The following is a 21,611-nucleotide window of genomic DNA, read 5'->3' on the forward strand; positions in this document are numbered from 1 at the left end:
AACCTCCTTTATTGCCATTCATGCTACACAAAGACATCAAGCAAATAACAATTAAATGACAGAAAAGTTTGTTTTTCACTTTTTACTACAGAAATCTCTGTTTTATATGACTACTGACAGGGGATTTTTAAAAATCACCCCGCAGTTCTTCAGCTGAGACACCTGAGTTAGAAAACACAAACACTGCAGTTGTGTTTACTCGTGAGGACGGTCACAGAGCGCTCGCACAGGAGACATTCATGGACTCGCGCTCTGTCACCGTCTGCTTTCTTTCTTTATACAACAGGAATTAATACATTCGTTCAGTGACATGAGCATGTGCATGTGTGCGTGTGTGTGTGTGTGTGTGTGCGATGTCAGAACTGCTTGTTCAACTTCTTACTATCGCTGTGGAAAGATTCAGATACGAATATCAGAACACGTTTCATAAAGAACAATCAGTTCTGAGCAATGAAGAGATCATCATGCAGCATTCTATCACGAATAAACTTATATCATTAAAAGCTTATACTGACTAAACAAATACAATTTTCTATTGACATTCCCTCCTGTTGTCAGTATAACCTTTATACGGTTAATTTATGCGGTTAATCAATTTTCTATTGACAACTACAGTTTAAAAAACGAAAGGAAAAACTGTGCAGTTTGGGCAATGAGCTGTCAGGGCTTTTTTCTGTAATCTTACACGTTTATTTCTTACGATTTAAGTACAAAGAGCCGTGCCGACAGATTTCTGTCTTTGTCACATCAGCTTTTTCTTTATCATGTAGAAAAACAGTTAAATATGTCATCTTTACACTGACAGAAAGGAGAATTTCACTGGTCCAGCATACAGGGAGTGCAGAATTATTAGGCAAATGAGTATTTTGTCCACATCATCCTCTTCATGCATGTTGTCTTACTCCAAGCTGTATAGGCTCGAAAGCCTACTACCAATTAAGCATATTAGGTGATGTGCATCTCTGTAATGAGAAGGGGTGTGGTCTAATGACATCAACACCCTATATCAGGTGTGCATAATTATTAGGCAACATCCTTTCCTTTGGCAAAATGGGTCAAAAGAAGGACTTGACAGGCTCAGAAAAGTCAAAAATAGTGAGATATCTTGCAGAGGGATGCAGCAGTCTCAAAATTACAAAGCTTCTGAAGCGTGATCATCGAACAATCAAGCGTTTCATTCAAAATAGTCAACAGGGTCGCAAGAAGCGTGTGGAAAAACCAAGGCACAAAATAACTGCCCATGAACTGAGAAAAGTCAAGCGTGCAGCTGCCAAGATGCCACTTGCCACCAGTTTGGCCATATTTCAGAGCTGCAACATCACTGGAGTGCCCAAAAGCACAAGGTGTGCAATACTCAGAGACATGGCCAAGGTAAGAAAGGCTGAAAGACGACCACCACTGAACAAGACACACAAGCTGAAACGTCAAGACTGGGCCAAGAAATATCTCAAGACTGGTTTTTCTAAGGTTTTATGGACTGATGAAATGAGAGTGAGTCTTGATGGGCCAGATGGATGGGCCCGTGGCTGGATTGGTAAAGGGCAGAGAGCTCCAGTCCCACTCAGACGCCAGCAAGGTGGAGGTGGAGTACTGGTTTGGGCTGGTATCATCAAAGATGAGCTTGTGGGGCCTTTTCGGGTTGAGGATGGAGTCAAGCTCAACTCCCAGTCCTACTGCCAGTTTCTGGAAGACACCTTCTTCAAGCAGTGGTACAGGAAGAAGATTTAGATTAGATTAGATTAGATAGAACTTTATTAATCCCTCGGGTGGGTTCCTCTGGGAAATTCGATTTCCAAAAAAGCACAGCACCGACAGAAGTTACAGAGTTACAGAATATTATATATATATATATATATATATATATATATACACACATATATAGAATAAATAGGAATAAAAATAAAAATACAAGTGAATTGCACATTTCTCGTATTGAGTCTATTGCACTGTTGACTATTTACAAAAAGTATTGCACAAGGTATTGTACAGTGAGGTGAAGAGGCACTACAGCTTAGTTGTTCCCCCCTCCTTTGTCCTCCTGTTTCCCCTCCCTCTCCCCTCCAGAGAGGAGTTAAACAGTCTGATGGCGTGTGGGACAAAGGAGTTTTTAAGTCTGTTAGTTCTTGTCTTGGGGAGAAGCAACCTGTCACTGAACAGACTCTTCTGATTGTTTATGGCCGTGTGCAGAGGATGCCCAGCATTGTTCATAATGTCCATCAGTTTCTTTAATGTCCTTTTCTCTGCCACTGTCACCAGAGTGTCCAGCTTCATGCCGACCACAGAGCTAGCCCTCCTGATCAGTTTCTCCAGCCTGGATGAGTCCTTCTTTGCTGTGCTGCTCCCCCAGCACACCACAGCATAGAAAAGTACTCCAGCAACCACCGACTGGTAAAACATCCTCAGGAGCTTCCTGCAGATGTTAAAAGACCTCAGCCTCCTGAGGAAGTACAGTCGGCTTTGGGCTTTTTTATACAGGTGCTCTGTGTTGCATGAGTCCAGTTTATTGTCCACCCACAGCCCGAGGTACTTGTACTTGTTGACCACCTCCACCTCCTCCCCCTCTATCTGAACCGGCAGTGGACCTTCTCTGGACCTCCCGAAGTCCACAACCAGTTCCTTAGTCTTTGAGGTGTTGAGTTTCAGGTGGTTTGTGTGACTCCATGCGACAAAGTTCCTCACCAGACTTCTGTACTCCTCTTCCTGATCATCCCAGATACACCCCACGATGGCTGTGTCGTCTGCAAACTTCTGAATATGGCATAATTCAGAGTTGTAGCAGAAGTCAGAGGTGTACAGGGTGAAGAGAAGAGGGGACAGCACAGTTCCCTGTGGTGCTCCTGTGCTGCTGACCACTGTGTCAGACGTGATGTCCTTCAGCCTGACGTACTGTGGTCTGTCGGTGAGGTAGTCGGAGATCCAAGCGACCAGGCAGGGGTCCACCTCCATCCTGTTCAGTTTTTCCTGAAGCATACAGGGCCGGATGGTATTAAAGGCACTGGAAAAGTCAAGAAACAGGATCCTGACCGTGCCTTTTCCCCCATCCAGGTGTGAGTGGGCTCTGTGTAGGAGGTACAGGATGGCATCCTCCACTCCGACACCCGCCTTGTATGCAAACTGTAGTGGGTCCTGGGCATGTTGTACCTGTGGTCGGAGGAGGTTGAGGAAGAGCCGCTCTAGAGTCTTCATAAGATGTGACGTCAGTGCCACCGGTCGGAAGTCATTCAGCTCATTGGGCCGGTTCTTTTTGGGGACCGGGACGATGCAGGATGTCTTCCATAGGGCGGGCACTCTCCCCAGTCGCAGACTGAGGTTGAAGACTCGTTGTAGCGGCTCCCCAAGTTCAGCAGCACACGCCTTTAGCATCCTAGGACACACCTTGTCTGGGCCTGCTGCCTTTCTGGGGCGAAGCTTCCTCAGTTGTCTCCTGACCTGATCCACTGTGACACTGGGAGATGTTTGGGAGGAGGGGAGATGTCTTGCTGCTGAGAGAGGGATTGGAGGAGGGGGGTGTCATGGTGTCAGGAAGGGGGGGAAGCGAGGGAGGCAGGAGAGTGGGGATTGGACTCCGTAGTAAAGGTGAGGGTGGGGGGGTTGTGGGCTGGTCAAACCTGTTGAAGAAGTTGTTGAGTTCGTTTGCCTTCTCCACAGTCCCCCCCACTGTGCTTTTCTTGGTGTTGTGGCCTGTGATGGTTTTCACACCATTCCAGACCTCCCTCATATTGTTCCTCTCCAACTTCTGCTCCACCTTCCTCCTGTAGGTGTCCTTTGCTTCCCTCAGGCAGCGTTTCACCTCCCGCTGTGCTGCTTTCATCTCCTCCTTCACTTTGCTCCTGAAAGCCTTCTTCTTCATGTTGAGGACAGCTTTGACTTCCTGTGTTACCCACGGTTTGTTATTAGGATAACACCGTACCGTCTTAGCAGGGGCGACCGTGTCCACACAAAAGTTGAGGTAGTCCGTCAGACAGTGTGTCGCCCCCTCTATGTCCTCACCATGTGGGCTCAGGAGCACATCCCAGTCTGTGGTGTCATAGCAGTCCCTCAGAGCATCCTCCTTTTCTGGGGTCCATCTCCGGATGGAGCGCGTTGTGACAGGCTGCCTTTGGACGAGGGGTGTGTATTGTGGCTGTAGGTAAACCAGGTTGTGGTCTGACTTCCCTAGTGGGGGGAGGGGGGTGGCTCTGTATGCATCTCTCACATTAGCATACAGTAGGTCAATTGTCCTGTTGCTCCTTGTGGGACAATTCACAAACTGGTGAAAAGCAGCCAGAGTAGAGTCCAGTGTGGCATGGTTAAAGTCTCCAGATATAATAATGAAAGCCTCGGGGTTTTGTGTCTGAAGTCTTGCTGTGACTGTGTGTATTTTCTCACAGGCAGCCGTTGCGTCGGCCCTCGGAGGGATGTAAACACACACACAGATCACATGACTGAACTCCCGAGGTAGATAATATGGCCGCAAGCTAACAGCTAGCAGCTCCAGGTCCGGACGGCATACCGAAACTTTAACGGAGACGTGTCCAGGGTTACAGTATCTGTTGTTAACGTAGACAATGAGTCCCCCACCTCTGCTTTTTCCGCTGGCCTGCGTGTCCCTATCGGCTCTCACGGATGTGAAACCACATAGGTCTACGTTAGCCTGCGGCGTTAGCTCGGTTAGCCACGTCTCCGTGAAGATAAACAAGCTGCACTCACGGTATAGTCTGTGGTTGTTCAGAGCGCACAGTTCGTCAATCTTATTCTGTAACGAGTTCACGTTGCCCATGATCACTGTCGGGATTGATGGTTTGAATCACCTCCGGTGATCCGCTCTCCTCACTCCAGCTTTGCAGCCTCTGTAGCTCCTCTTTAGCTCGGCCGGGATGTTGTGTCGCATGCCGGTCTGTCCCTTTGTTTTTAGTGCCAGCAGCTCCGCTCTCGAATAGATGAAGGAACTGGTTCCAGAAGTTTTTAAAAGTGCATTATCCATCTTGTATCGCTATATCTAAGAGGTATAAGTAGAGGAAGGTGAAAAAAAGTTTGAAAAGCCTAGTCTAAAAAAGTTAAAGTTAATAAAAAAGGTGCGGTGTTGCAGAGCTACTTGGAAAGGCTGCCGTCACTCCAGCGCCATCTTAGATTCATCTAAGAAGTCTGCATCCTTCAAGAAAAACATGATTTTCATGCAGGACAATGCTCCATCACACGCGTCCAAGTACTCCACAGCGTGGCTGGCAAGAAAGGGTATAAAAGAAGAAAGGGTATAAAAGAAGAAAAACTAATGACATGGCCTCCTTGTTCACCTGATCTGAACCCCATTGAGAACCTGTGGTCCATCATCAAATGTGAGATTTACAAGGAGGGAAAACAGTACACCTCTCTGAACAGTGTCTGGGAGGCTGTGGTTGCTGCTGCACGCAATGTTGATGGTGAACAGATCAAAACACTGACAGAATCCATGGATGGCAGGCTTTTGAGTGTCCTTGCAAAGAAAGGTGGCTATATTGGTCGCTGATTTGTTTTTGTTTTGTTTTTGAATGTCAGAAATGTATATTTGTGAATGTGGAGATGTTATATTGGTTTCACTGGTAAAAATAAATCATTGAAATGGGTATATATTTGTTTTTTGTTAAGTTGCCTAATAATTCTGCACAGTAATAGTCACCTGCACACACAGATATCCCCCTAAAATAGCTCAAACTAAAAACAAACTAAAAACTACTTCCAAAAACATTCAGCTTTGATATTAATGAGTTTTTTGGGTTCATTGAGAACATGGTTGTTGTTCAATAATAACATTATTCCTCAAAAATACAACTTGCCTAATAATTCTGCACTCCCTGTACAGTGAGCCACAGCCGCCCTATTTTGAAACTTCTTACATTTTCTCGTTACTTTTGGTTCAACAAATTTACAGGGAGTTATTGTTTCTGTCACTCTGAGCCTTCATTTAAAATAATCACCAGGGGACGTCACATAAAAAGAGATGACGTGTGCCATAGTAAAGGGTCCAAGTGGGCTGCTGTGTGGTTTTGATTTTTTGGCACAGCTCTGGAACGACTGCAGGTGTCCATAAGTTGTGGCCGCGGTACTTCAGCATCTAATGAGCCCTACAGAAGACGATCAAGCATAAAGGGAGTAACATGTCGTGGCAGGTAATTTCAAATGCAACGTTTCTATCAGCTGTGGAGATCAGGGAAATTATTTCACTGCTATGGTTCATGGTCATCATCATTACCATTGCAGTAATGACATTAATAACATAATCTACAGCATTGATATTGTATTCAGATGTTTAAACATATTGGTAGCCAATTAGCCTTTATTACAGGTGCAGTTATAACCACGTTAAACTGTTGAGTTAAATCTATAATCTTAAATGCTTTTGAATGCTTGTTATAATCTTAAATGTGTATGTGCTGATTCTGTTGCATTATAAAAGAAAGGCCTAACTCTGAGTACACTGTGTTAAAGTTGGAGAAGCGAGAGTCAGAAGATGGACCTGGCATGGAGACGAGGCGATGTTCTTTTCAAACTGTGTTAAAAGTCATTGTGGTTTTGATTTGACGTATGCATGTATTGTATCTGATGACGCATGAGGGGGCGTTAACCCTGATGAATCAAAAGCAATCTGAAGTGTCTTTTTGGGCGGAGATCTACAGCTGATGTTTTGCAGTGTACATCTCACCACGCTGCGTGTGGTCATTAAAATCAATTGTTTGACCAAGCTCTTCTGGACCATGGTTGTTTTTACTCTCCTCCTAAATATTGAACCCTTAACACAGCTCAACAAACATCAGCAAACACACAAACTGTTTTTGTGCAGTTTGTTTCACAGTGTGTTGCAGCTAAAAGCTGCTGTATTTCACAGAGACAGAAACGAGTTTGAGATAACTTCACTCAGAGATGGAGAAAGAATACAGGACAGGAAGAGGAGAGCTTATATTTAAAGGTATGGACTGCTCAGGACTGCTTGATGCAAATTTAAAGCTTGCATGGATTTCCTCATGTTCTCATATTGTGAAACACGCTGCAAAGCAAACCAACTGTGTTATTTAAAGAGCACATGAAAATCCTCTGCAGGTTAGTGCAGGATAATCAGGTTAGTTTACAGTAAAGAACTGCGTGTGACTGATGCACAATGGCTGTGGTGCTCGTGGTCTGTTACATCAAGTGTAACAGAGATGGATATGAATTTCAGCTGGTGATGCTTAAATATAGAAAAAAAAGACTGTGTAAACAGCGTCCTGTCAGTGTAGAGGGTGGAAATCAGCCAGGACAGTTCATGAAATACCTGCTTGCATCTTGTTGATTTGTGTAAAGAGCCACTACAGCTGATTTTAGGGTTCCCCCACTCTAAGATGGAAACCCCTGCTGAGCAAAATGAACAAAGGCTGCTCTCAGTTTTGCCAGAAAACATCTCAATGATCCCCGAGACTTTTGGGAAAATACTCTGTGGCCTGTTGAACTATCTCTGCTGCTCGTCTGCAGAAGTGACGAGTATCTCAGCCTTCCACACAGTGAGCCTTGTCTCTTCCTTCAGATTGTATCATGGACTTAAGATCTGTGGTTTGATCTCTCCTGGTTTATTTCTCAATGATCTCACTTGCTACAGTGACTACAATAAAAACATCCCGTTTGTGGAACAGCACATATGTGTCTGATCACTCTGCACTGCTCGCTCAATACAAATCCCACCGCCAGTAAGGACCTCAGTCACAAAGAGAAAACCTCAACACATGCACAATACATGAATCCCAGCTGTCATAATGTGCACCAAAAAGGGATTAATACTGTTTTTTCTGCCCTTGCAGCGCTTTCTGTCATCTAGAGCCAGTTAATGTTTCCAGACCAGCCCTAAAGAAGTGAAAATGAATCCACTGTGTGTGCACACATGTCATTGTTTTTAAGCCCCACAGATACAATCATAGTTTAACTGTACAATGCAATGTAGTCCAAATAATCCAGCACATATACAGCAGTGTTAGGGTTCAAATATCAAGGAGGGATACAGGAGGTAATCCAAAAAAATAACAACACTGATCCGGCCGGGTGAAGTCAAATGATGATTTTAATGACACGCGTGGAGAGACGACCGCTGTACGCAGACAGCATCGATCTCTAACTAACAATGCACAAGCAGATGTTTTATACCATTAGGGCTTAAATTTAATGACGCCCCTTCAACGTCAAACAGATACAATAGATACGTAGGTTTCACAACCAAAAAAGTTTCATTAACGATTTTAAAAAAAGTTCAAAAGAGCATCTTATTCGCCTCCGCGCCAGGTGTCTTCCGGTGGCTGTCTCCCCTCGCTTCTCCAAAACCTCGAACCATGCTCTGCAACAAACTAGCAATTCTGCACGCACAAAAATGCAGTGACCAGCAAATATTTTAACTCCTTGAACTCTTTCAAAATGCTATATTTTAGGTTTTACCTTTGGTAGAATCACACTTTTACTTTTCTGTGTTCGTGTATTTGAAGTGAAATTAAAGCTAATTATGGTTCAATGGCAAGAAAGTGAAAGTGGAAAGTGCTAAAAATAGAGAATTATCCTTTTAAGTGAATCTAAATATTTTCCTTCCTCTGTCTAAAAAAAAAGATTCATCTCCTCTCTCTGTTTATACCAACTCTACTGTCTGACTGGCTTTTGGAGACTCAGATTTGAAGCCAAACAGAAAAATCAATTTTGTTTTCACTGAATGTTTTCTAACAGTAAATATTTTTCTAACATTTGTTTCCAGTTTCTGTCTTTTCATGTGTTGTCCCTTAATCTGAACTGGAACCAAATGAAGCAGAGTGTAATCACCTACGAGCCATCCCGTCACAGTGAGTGGAAGCTACAGTATCATATACTGGCTCTTTGTGATTTACAATGTGAGCTATTCATGGTGGCCTAAAACAAACTGTGTGCATGCTCCTGTTGTTAAAGGGAATCCTCCTGCAAAGCCACAAGTCAGCGTCACCTCTGTTTCCTGGGCCCTATTTCAGGAAGCCGGTTTAGTGCAAACTCTGAGTAAGTATACCCTGAGTTAACGAAAACTCTGGGTTTTCGGTTTCACAAAGCGAGTTTAGATTAATTCTGAGTGAGTTACTATGACGACACACTCCGTGAAGCTAACCTGCCCCCTAGCAGGTTTACTACAACTAACCCTGACCTTCTCCGCCTCTTTGTCAGAAACCTGACTGTAGGAAGTGTCAGACATGGCGTGTCCCTTCCTTGAAGAGCCAGTAGATGTTGAAGCCCAAATTCTCCGCAGAGCTCTCCGCCGGGAGAGAGTGATTAGAGCGCGTTCGGACATTTTATCATTTCCTGATGATTTTCTGTGTGAACGTTACCGTTTTTCAGCACAATCTATAATTTATTTGAATAACATCCTCAGGCCTAATATTGCTCATGTGACACATCGCGGACATCCTCTCAGTTCTGTACATATTATTTGTATCGCACTTCGGTTTTTTGCAAACAGGAGCTTTCTGTATAATATTGGTGACGCTGAGCACGTTTCCAAGGCTACCGTCTGTCGGGCAGTCAGGAATGTTACAGTTGCACTGAAACGTCTCCTGTACTCGTTTGTGGTGTTCCCCGGTCACAGACCCACAAGATTTATCAAAGAGGGATGCCACAAAATTGCAGGTAGCAGGATGAACAAAACTTAATTCATGATGTGGTGATACTTGAACTACTACTTAAATTTTACATTTATTCTCACGGTTCCCAGGCGTGATTGGCTGTATAGATGGCACTCACATTCCAATCATTGCTCCTTCAGTAAATGAAGGAGACTATGTGAACAGGAAGTCTTTCCACAGCATTAATGTACAGGTACATAGTTCCCTGTAGCATTTCAAACTAACAAATTATTTCATCATAGTAATGGATGCTAATTTGTGTTCTCTGCACTGTGAAGATCATATGTGATGCTGCCAACATTATCACAAATGTGGAAGCCAAGTGGCCAGGCTCTGTGAGTGGTGGTGGTGGAGGACCCCCACCTGTTTTTCGGGCCTCCGCTTTTTTTCTGTTGGCTATAACGGGCCACATTTGAGCATACAGAGTAAGCAAATATGTACTTGTAATGTGCTCAGATAATTTCAATAAGTGCTTACAGAGGGGAAATTAATGTAGCCTCTAACTGCAATTGATTTACATCGGACAAACAGACCAAGCACTATGGCTCATAATACAATTACACCTTACCTGTTTGGACTATATTTTTATATTTCATTTTTACTTGCTACCAGGAACGTTTGGGGCCTGTTGGGTTGCACCTGCGCTCACATCACATCACAAAATCAAATGTATGAAATAAAAAATAAAATAAAATATAATGAAATATAATAAGATAACGTGTTAAATGGGTGGAAATCCCTAGATCAATGTTTAAATTAACACTCATGCATTGACTCTGTCGGCTTTGTTTTGCCATGCATGCTCCCTTTCTTTTGCAGCTGAGCCTGTGTTACTTTTTTCCCGCAAAATTTGCATGTTATCAGCATATACTGCCATCAGAATTTCGGCCTCAAGCGCTGTAAAATACATTGACCGCGCCTTCTTTCCCTCCGTCTCCATGGTGACTCGCTTAATCTGTGCTCCACTAATCAGGGCTTTATGTATCCTCATGCGCGCGCTTAACTTGGGGTTAAAGCAACTCCGCGTTGATTGAACTAATTGTTATCAGCCTTTCTGAAACCGAATATTCCGAGTTGGACAGTTCGGGGTTACTCAACCCTGAGTATCGTTTTTCACTCTGAGTTTTCTAAACCGGCTTCCTGAAATAGGGCCCTGCTTGTCCAAAGTGAACCGTGATGAAAAGATCAATTCATACAGAAGTGAAGCAGGAGTATCAGTCATGGACGCACGAGTTTGTTTGTTTTGTGGAACCACAAGGGAGCCTGGAGTGACTGGAGCTCCACTGGATCATCACCAGTAGGAAGAAAAAAAAACCCACCACGTGGAACTTTTTTGTAGAATCGTTGCAAATTTTCCAGCACACAGTGGATGTGATCTGGGAATGCAGTTTCTTGCAACGTGTACTCAGATATTTATGCAATACTTATGTAAGAATGCTGTTTGTTGACTTCAGCTCAGCATTCAGTACAGGCATTCCCTCCAAGCTGATCACCAAACTTGTGGATTTTGGACTCAGCAACTCCAGGCGACCATGGTTCAGGGGATTGGGAAGCTCATCTATAACTGGAAGGTTGCCGGTTTGATCCCCCTGGTCGTTGTGTCCTTAGACAAGACGCTATATAAATGTAATCCATTATTATTATTATTATTATTATTATTATTATTATCTGTACCTGGATCATGGACTTTCTGACCAACAGACCCTGGCATGTAAGGTCAGGCTATAACTGCTCTACCACCATCACACTCAACACTGGCACTCCACAGGGCTGTGTGCTGAGCCCGTTCCTCTATGACTGCAGACCTCGGTCCGGATCCAACTCCATCATCCAGTCTGCAGATGACACCGCGGTGACTGTCTCATCAGAGACAATGATGAGTCTGCTACAGGGAAGAGTAAAGCACCTAGCTGTGTGGTGCTGACAATAACCTGCTCCTGAATACCAGCAAAACCAAAGAGCTCATTGTGGACTTCAGGAGGGAGAACAGAGACCCCCATGTCCCCATCTACATAAATGGCACAGCTGTTGAATGGGTCTCCAGCTTCAAGTTCTTGGGGACCCACATCTCTGAGAATCTGTCCTGGTCAACTGACACCTCCAGCCTGGTCAAGAAGGCCCATCAGCGCCTTTTTTTCCTTGAGGACACTGAAGAAGAACCACCTGTCTACTGACATACTGGTTAACTTCTACCACTATGTGATAGAGAGCATCCTGACCAACTGTGTCACACTCTGGTATGGGAACTGTTGCTGGCCACAAGGCACTGCAGCGGGTTGGGCAGTTTTCACCACAGGGACTCCACTTCCTGCCATTGAGGATGTCCACAAGAAGAGATGTCTATGCCGAGCACGCATCATTCTCAGGGACTCCTCTCATCCTGCCAATAAACTCCTCCAGCTCCTCCCCCCCAGAAGATGCTACAGGAGCCTTCAGACTAAAACCAGCAGGTTTAGGAACAGCTCCTCCCCCACAGCTGTCACCCTACTGAACTCAGCCCCCGCTGAACCTTTCGATCCACACTCACTGAACCCTTCTACACTCCTCCTCCCAGTGACCATGATTTCATTCTCAACATTGTTACGTTCTAAGTCTAGGCGTGTCTTGAACGCAACACAACATTGGCCCACCACACTCCACCCAAAACAAGAACCCAAACAATAGTATCTTTTAAAATGCTAAGCAGCCATTTATTTGCTTCAGCAGTGAGCAGTGCCAAAAATAAACAAAACTCCCTAATGGTCCCTACGCTTTCCTACCCAAAATGAAAAACCAAACAAAAGACAATTCACTTACCTAACTCGCTACATGAAAAACAGGAGAAAACAAAAATGGCTTCTCACGCCTACTAGGCTGCTGCAGTGAACAATATATAAATCAAATTCAAATCAAATTCAAATTCAAATTTTATTTGTCACACACACACAACCATACACAGTATGACATGGGGGTGAAATGCTTGTAGCTGTACAATGCCCGACCATTAAATGACAGAAGAAAAGTTTTACAATATTTACAATTTACTACAAAAATTTACAAATTAACTTAGGAATTTACAGTAAAGAATGTGCAAATAGCAGAAGAGATTATAAAGATAAGGATTATAAATTATAGAATTATAGGAAATGTGTGGTGGTGCGTGTGGTGACGTGTGTGAGAGTCCAGTCTTATAGTGACGTGTTTGGGAGAGTGGTGGAAAAAAGGTGGAAAAAATACTCAATTGCTACTTTACAAATCTATTTACAGCTATATACAAAACTACGATACCAACACCACAATGATCACGACGCATGACAAACTGAAACACAGGGCTTAAATACATAGAGGGAGCAATCAGGGAACGGACAACAGGAGGGAAACACAGCTGGGCAAATCAGAACTGACGAGACAAGGAAGCGTAACCTGAACACACTGAGATAAGACAGACCTTCAAAGTAAAACAGGAAACACATAACAGTCACGCCTAACACAAAACACTGACAACATTGGATCGTAACAACATTCACCACATGCTCACATTGGTTACTGCTATAGTTTTACGACACTGACAGAGTCTCTGTTATAGTGCCTACACTGTTCACTGTTACAGTCTGTTCAGAGAGCTACGCTTCCACTGCTGTAGATATATTCATAGCACTCTGTAGATCTGTTTACCTCACACCGATACATCTGCATATATGTAGCACATCTGTATATTTGTTCACAGTACACCTGTATATCTGCCCATCTGTACAGCAATACAGAACATCTGTATGCTACACCATCTGTATATCTGTACATATGTATACAACAGTACATCTGTATATCTGCTCTCTACTGAACTTATACATAATCTGCTCTTATTGCACTTACTGATTAGATGCAAACTGTATTTTGTTACCCTGTATTTAGACATGTGTAATGACAAACGTTGAATTCTAAATGCTATCCTAAACATTTAAACAGCTACAGGAGAAGTTTTTAGAAGACCAGTAAAGAGAGCATGGAGGCAGATGGAGGATGCCAAGTCCACTGTATCTACACACTTCCTGTTTCCACCTCATCCTTCCAGTGCTTTACTACTATGGGCTCAATTGTGGTCATAAATATTTTGTACTTGTAAATCAGTTTTGTACTTGTAAATCAGGATTTGTGTGTGTAAAAAAGATTTGTGTGTGGACTTATCCAAAAAATATGTGTGAAAGTCTGCACTAAACTTTCAAGTTACAAGTACGAATTTTGACCCTATTTTTCTTCCTCTCATCTGATTGGCCAATGTCATGTTAATCACAAATTTAACTATCCAATCAGAGAACACGATTGCGTGTCCCGCGAAAAATTGGCAACACAAAAAAAGAGAAATGAAATGACTATTTAGTGTATATCAATGTGTGTGTCTCCTATATGATATATGCAAGTGACATTTTTTACTGTAACAGCGATTCATACAGGAAAATAATGACCAATGACCGCAGCCGCGTTGTACATTTTTTTCAGTTTCAATATTTTTTTCGGTTTCATGTCAAGGTGGCATTGTTCTGATCCCATACACACACAAATCCTGATTTACAAGTACAAAATATTTATGACCACAATTTGAGCCCATATACTCTCTCTACCACAGCTGCCTTTGAACTTGCCTGGGCCAGGTCTGAGTCCAGCTTTGCTACTCCTGCCAGGTCACATGACACAGGGGTGTGGTCTGATGTCAGCAGGCAGGTCAGTGGAGCCCTCTGGTGATGGATATATGGCAGTGAAGCAGGAGGAGGCCTGAGAACAGACAGCAGGCTTAACTAGCAGGACAAAGTAGCATGTAGTACTTGAAGGAGTCATCACAGCCAATCAGCTCTCAGGAAAATGGAACATCACATAAATATTTCTCTTCTTTGATTTTCATCAATGTATTTCCTTTGATAGATTTTCCGTCAACACTTCTGCTTGATTAGAAGCTCATAGGCAGTTCCTGTCACTCTACAATAAAACAATGTAAAGGCTGCGCTCTCTGCCCTCCCACTAGCTGACACAAGTAAACTGTGCTAAGATGCCCTACATGGACTAAGGTTCTTGGCCACACACATATAGATTTTGTTGGCTGTAGAAATCCATGCCATGAAGCTCCCAGCGCACATTTTTGATGCTTCTGTCTGTGGAAGAGCAGGTTTGGAGCTCTGCAGAGCCTTGGTGACTTTTACTGACTATGCACCCCTACCCATTTATTATGAACTAACAGCACAACGGTTTGTGCTTTTTTCTATAATACACATGTATGATTTAGATTTGTACTTATGTGGCAGCTATTCACTGACCTGACAAAGTTATTTTCCATAAAAACTAAAAGTGTTGAAATTCTCAGAAAATGAATGAGACGTGCATGCAATTTGACATATTTTATTGTTTTCTGTGTGTGTTTGTCTGTGTGAAGTTTTGATGTGTATGTGAAAAACACAATTTTGAAAACACAGGAAAAAGACCTCAAGACATGTTTTCCTTTACTTTCTATGAAACAAAAATTCCCACCAAGGCTTTTCAGTGTGAAATTTAGTGTATAGAAAATACCTGTGCCAGGTTGTCTCCATCTAGTGGTGAACATGGCCTCACCACTACATCAGGTGAGCTTTTCACTGTGCACAGTGACACAAAAGTCATTTAACAATTTTAAAAAAAAGCAATGTTACAGATTCAGTAAGAACTGAAGTTTATCATAATCCTTCAAGTTTCACTCAGTAACAGCAGCTTTTTAATATTATTGGCTATATTTTAGAGTCACATTTATATGAAATGTCAAACAATCACAGAGTGACACTGAACTAAACAATCAATGCCATGTGAGTTGTTCTTGTTTGTTCTTTATCTCGGATTTATTGTAAGCAGCGGGAGTAGAAGCTAAAGAAAAATAGTAAAGACATGAATAAATCTCTGCTCTTACAGCTTTTATTGTGCCATAATGTCTGCTTTGAAACTGTCCTCTTGCTCGTCTCTTGGATGCTCACCTCTTCTTCATCTTTCCTGTTCCTTTCACCAAACTGCTGCACTCTCGTTCTCTCCTCTCGCCTCCTCTTCTGGTTATAATTAGGATGCAGTCAGCATGTGCCAAACAAACTCCCCCCAAATCTATCATGTTTGATATGATGATGACGTTTTTAACATCTTATTTATGCACTTGTTGGGTGGGAAAGAGTAAACAAAGATGGGGCATAGAAGCAGAACTGATACGTGTGGCGGGACAGTAACTGTGTGTGTATATGTAAGCATTTAAACACTGCAGAGAGTCAAATTAACAGTAACACTATTTTGTCTAAGTCCGCCATTGTAGAAATTCATTTCACCGAAACAATAACATGGCGCACAATGTGACAATAAACGTATAAAACACAAATTCTTACCTAGCAGGAGAATAAATAATCAGTATTTTAAGGCTACTGCATGTATAGATGTCACTGCTGGCTCACATAAGCTAGCTCTGAGACCCGCCAGAGTTTACGCCACAGTTGACTGTCGCGAAAGAGTCGTAAATCACCGGCATTGTAAAACTTAAAATGATTCCAGGGCATGTTATAAAACACCCAATAGATGTACTGGATATTAAACGGTATCAAACGACTAAATGAACACAGGGTTACAATTACATGCTCACGTCGTCACATCGAGAGTTTATTCATTAATCATCAGAGTTCAACAATGTTACATCCAGTTGAAAACAGCTTCACTAACGCCAGCAAAACAGGCTAACAGTATATAAGAGCACAGAAACAGCCGTGCTTATCAACAGCTCGACATATCCTCAACAACTCACCTCAGTATGTGTAACCCGTTCATGTGTTACGCCTGTTGTTCTTGCGTTGTGTTCTGGCGTGAAAGTAAGAGGCAGGAGACAGTACTGGGTCTTTGGCTCTTTACTGCACATCTGCAACACAGAAATATGTGTCTGATCTGTGTGTGTCACGCGACTGCCAGTACACCTCTCCTCTGGCCATGTTGAAAGCAGCTGTGTCTGCAGCTTCATTAACACTACAATAATATAATGAATCAAATACAACAAATTGTTTTAAAACATTAACTTAAGCTCTCAAAAACAAAAAGCACAAAATAAATAATATGTCACTGAAAAAAACATCAAAAACAACTTATAAGAACAATAAACAAAATAATTCAAAAACAAATAAACAGTCAGATAAATACAATTCAATAACCAGGACCCAATATTCTGGTACTTATAGTTCAAACATTATACTTCAGTACAATTATATTAATAACCGCCATCTAACAGGCAGTACAACACTGTACTTATAAAAACAATGAATGAAAGACAGCATCTCCAAAACATAAGAACATCTCCATACCTGCAACACAGAAATATGTGTCTGATCTGTGTGTGTCACGCGACTGCCAGTACACCTCTCCTGACGAAGGAAAAAAGAGTGCATGCTGTTAAAAAAAGACTGCCGCGAGTAGCCGCTAGCAATCAGGCTAACTTAGCATGCTAGCATTTTAGCTGCGTTCTCGGCTAAAACTCATAAGCGTATATTAGTGAACTCCGCCCTCCACAAAACTTATCCCGAATGAGTCTCTTAATGACAAACAAAAACGCGGCGGTTTGGCTGTATTCACATTGCAGCTTGGGATCTGAACAAACTTTAATTAGCTGAGAGCAACGTGGCAGTGACTTACCTCCGGCCATGCTGAAAGGAGCTGTGACCGGGGCACACATGCACGCGCCTACGTTACCACGCAGCGCACACACACACATGAACGCACTATACACATATGCAGCATATTTATTTTACTTGGTTTTAGAGTTGGAGTATTTACATATTGATCTGAAATATTTTGCTGCTGAGCAGCAGAGCTCCAAAGCGTCCCCCTGTAACCATGGTTACGCAGATGCATTCCGACTGTCACGTCACCGAGGAGAACCTGTTTCAAATGTATACCTGGATCAACCTGCAATCAGTTTGAAAAGTTTTCTGCTGAGATCCGCAGCTCGACTTCCTGGCACCCCGGGATAAGATGAGTTGCTGTGTTTTTCACGGAGAAAAAATAACGTCAGTGTTAGATGAAAAAAAAAAGATGCAAGCAGAAGAGGACAGCAGATTGAGAAGAGATTTATTCAAACGGTAAGGAGCTTCTAACAAGTGATATCTGATAAGCTTAAAACTTAAATCTTAAATCTAATGTCCAGATTCATGCTAAACTTTTCTGATTACTCCGTGTATCTGCACCGTTAGACTTTTCATCGCCACTTTACGGTAACATACTGGCGTCACTGCTGCCAGCGTCATATCGTGACGCCGTGTTACGGTAGCTTACCTTTCTGCAGGATGATACCGTTTTTTGCTGGTGTGGTATAATACTCTTGGACAAATTATGGTAACGCACCGTAGCCTTTTTTACGGTATCTCACTGGCGACAGTTATGTCAGTGAGATACCGTTATGTCGTTATGTCGTAAATTACGTCAACAAAGTAACATCATACTGTGATTAAGAAATTGGTATACTACCGTTTATTCACGGTATGTCACTGTAAGCCCGCTGCAAGGTAATGAACTGCAATATATTAACCAGTAACTTACCGTTGGTACGCATCATCAGTACCAAAAATATTCATCTCTGCTAGAGGACACCGTGTCCTAACAGGCGGTCATTTACTCTTTTAAAAGGTCGTAATTTACCGTAATTTCAGTTAACAGTAACATACTGTAAGAGACTGGAGGGTTCCAAAAAAGTTGGATGGATGGATACACACACACACACACACACACACACACACACACACACACACACACACACACACAAAATATAATTCATGTGCTTTACACCACTTTATTTCAATTCTGATTCTTCCCTGCTGAAATACACATTTCCAAAATCAAAAACTGAAAAGAACTGAAAACATATTTTCATTGAGGAAGCACTTGTTTTTACTAAACCATGTAATCCATTATTTTCTCAGATGGTTGTACAAACAATAACAATATTATGTCATATCCATATCATGGCAGACAACACATGCTCAAGTGTTGGGTTTCCTTACTTATATTTTGTAGGGTCTCAAACCTACAATGTGAAGTGCCTTGGCATTCATTTTGTTGGCACCATACAAACAAACTGAATTGTAATGGATATAATATCAAGCCCCACACGTCTGCCTTTCTATACACTTTGTCCAAAATACTGGCTCACACGACCAAATCATTGCACAAAACAGGGTCCACAAGGACATGGATGAGCGTGTGTGGTGTGAAGGAACTTGACTGACCTGCACTGAACCCTGATCTTGCTTTGTGGACTGAGTTCATTGATTTGTAGGGTGAGCCAATACATGTGACAATTAAAGTGTAAGTAGCTGAAATAATTTTTAACAAACGGGTAAAAGAAGGTTAGCACTGTTGCCACACAGCAAGAAGGTCCTGAGTTCAATTCCACCATCAGGTCTTTCTGTGTGGAGTTTGCATGTTCTCCCCGTGTTTGCGTGGGTTCTCTCCGGGTACTCCGGCTTCCTCCCACCGTCCAAAGACATGCAGCTTGTGGGGATAGGTTAATTGGATAATACAAATTGCCACTAGGTGTGAATGTGCGAGTGAATGTGAGTGTGAATGGTTGTCTGTCCCTATGTGTTGGCCCTGCGACAGACTGGCGACCTGTCCAGGGTGTACCCCGCCTTTCGCCCTATGACAGCTGGGATAGGCTCCGGCGCCCCCCGCGACCCTGAAAAAGGATAAGCGGAAGTGAATGGATGGATGGATGGGTAAAAGAAGGGAAAAAAATCAAAACTGTTGCACTCAAAAAAACCTATTGGACAGAGACAGCGTCTTGCAAGATGGCGAGAGAGCTTGTCTTCATTGTTGCTCGTCTTGTGTAAATGTCCAGAAAGCATGGGCCATGGATCATCTGTGGAGACATGGGTAACAACACATTGGTCACTTAAATTATACAAGAAATTTACTAATTTCCCTAATTTGAAGTTCTCCACTCAAATTCAGTAAGCCACTGGAGGAAAGTTGTGACATGAGGGTTAATGTGAACAACCTTTCGCTTCACAGTGGTCCCAGTCTTCCTGCTTGTCCCAACCTTGGAGGTACATTTTGTTCCCTCTTCAGGGTTTATCCTTACAAAAAACCTTGCACCCGCTGACTCCTGGTATTCCAGGTTCAATACATAGAATGAACCAAAGAAGACTGACATTGCATCAGCACAGGTGTTCTCTTTGTCCAGCTCAACAATTACACGCCCCTCTGCACTCACCATCCAGCAGGTGGCGGTCATTGAACTTTGTCCTTAAATGTATAGGGGCAACATGTTGTCATTATGCAACATAAAATAATTTCAATACTTCACTTCTTCACACTGTCTAGATAGTCATAAAGCAAATACCTACGTACAGTTAATTATTAATGGCCTTGTGTACATAGGTCCATTTTAACATATTATAATTGTATATAATTGGGAATTATTCTGCCCATTAAACACACCTAACAAAGAGTCAGCCCAGTTAAAGTACCGGAGGTGAATCAACTGTATGGTTATTTTGGAGTTTATAGTTTGTGCTGCTGTTAAACTTTACAGTATTGACTTCAGTATTTCTGCTGTTGGTGTAGCTAGACTACTGTTGATCAGTAATATGTAATGTGAAATTTGATATTGTTACTTTGCTGGATTCACTGAGACACATGTCCAACAACCTTGGTTTATAAAGGAAATTACAGAAATTTGAGCTAACAAAACAGAGACTGGATACCTGTGTCCACGAAAAGCTCCTGTGCCAAACAGAAATTTTAATATGGTCTAATCAGCTCTATGTCATAAATGACTTCTTACCAAGCATAATCAGCCTTGGGGTGCTTGGCAGGCTTTTAACATGCAAACTGAACAATATAAATTTGTGTGCACTGAAGCCACAAAATTTAGAAATACACAGTTGCAAAAACTTCAGTGACCAATTACCTTTCCTGAATGACATATTCAATGCAAAAAATAAGAGTATTGTCAATAGGGACCAATTCCCAGTTTTTACATGATCAAAATTATTCACAAAAGGCTTCAATAAACAGAAAATGTGTGCCAACAAGAGAACAGTGCACAAAAATGAAAAGATATTTGAGCTCGACGCTTTAATGGGTTTAACATGACTTAGTCAGCACTCCGCACCGTACAGGTAGTACAAGCACACCTGAAAACACTGACCAGCTAACAGCTTTAAGCATTTGGGCGCAACCTCGGTAGTTCACCGATTCACCTGTTGCAAACGTCCAAGTTTCTATCAAGTCTCATAAATCCATCGGCAAATTACCTAACTAGTCTTTTGAGTCTCCACATTCAGAGATATTGACAATTTGTCTTTAAATGAAAATATCCTGGTAGGGTAGCTTAAAAGTCAAAACAAACAGTACTAAGAACGCATTTCGGACTTCTCTCGAATAAGTGAAAAAAACACTTACCTTCAGACTGATTAGCAGGTTCCGATCCAACTTTAATGTGTCCCATGTCAGTCCGTTTTAGGGAAAAAGTGTTAAGTGGTTTCATTTAATTTTGAGATACTCCCGCATGGACGAGCAGCAATTTGGAGTCTAGCAGAGTTACCACGAATAGCATACGATCTTCAGATATAATCCAATCAACCTTGCATTTAACCCGATTGAACATCCAGTTACCTCTGACTACTTCTAAGTTGCACATGTTAACGGTCTCATCATCACTCTGTGCTGCAGCGAACTGTATCTGTGGCACAGAATATTTGATGGCCATGTCGTTCTCCTGCTTTGCAGCTTTTTTTGAGTCTGAATTGCGGCTTAAACGTGCAAAACTAAGAGAAGCAGATCAATATTTTCTTCTTGTTGTTATTTAATGGTGGTTGGCAACCAGCGAAAGGAGCATTAACCACCTCGAGCACTATTTTCTATCCCCAGTGTTGTTTTGAAAGTGAATACCCAACGTGTGCGTCATACGTCAAGTTGTACGTCAGGTGAAGGTGTGGTGTCGGCTATCGCACCTGTCGCATTACAAAGCTTTAAAAACGTAACAATCCAACA

The 21,611-nt window shown here is 42.4% G+C and overlaps 1 protein-coding gene across 6 annotated transcripts in view; it reads right to left on the reverse strand.

Moving 5' to 3' along the window:
- Positions 1-16,548, reverse strand: part of rab3gap1 (RAB3 GTPase activating protein subunit 1) — a 61,850-nt gene extending 45,302 nt beyond the window's left edge. For 3 of the 6 annotated variants that reach the window (XM_076887154.1, XM_076887150.1, XM_076887156.1), the window contains exons 1-2: positions 16,378-16,548; positions 14,225-14,354 (exon numbers count right to left, since the gene is read on the reverse strand). In XM_076887154.1, coding sequence (XP_076743269.1) covers positions 14,225-14,354; positions 16,378-16,400 — 153 coding nt within the window. In that variant the 5' untranslated portion in view covers positions 16,401-16,548. Of the gene's footprint in view, positions 1-14,224; positions 14,355-15,140; positions 15,206-15,510; positions 15,644-16,377 lie in introns of all 6 variants that reach the window. The other 3 variants (XM_076887152.1, XM_076887151.1, XM_076887153.1) reach the window with 3 other exon arrangements.
- Between the last annotated feature and the right edge of the window lie 5,063 nt (positions 16,549-21,611).

The sequence above is a fragment of the Maylandia zebra genome, linkage group LG8 (assembly GCF_041146795.1).
Source record: "Maylandia zebra isolate NMK-2024a linkage group LG8, Mzebra_GT3a, whole genome shotgun sequence".
In the NCBI taxonomy this organism is placed as follows: Eukaryota; Metazoa; Chordata; class Actinopteri; order Cichliformes; family Cichlidae; genus Maylandia; species Maylandia zebra.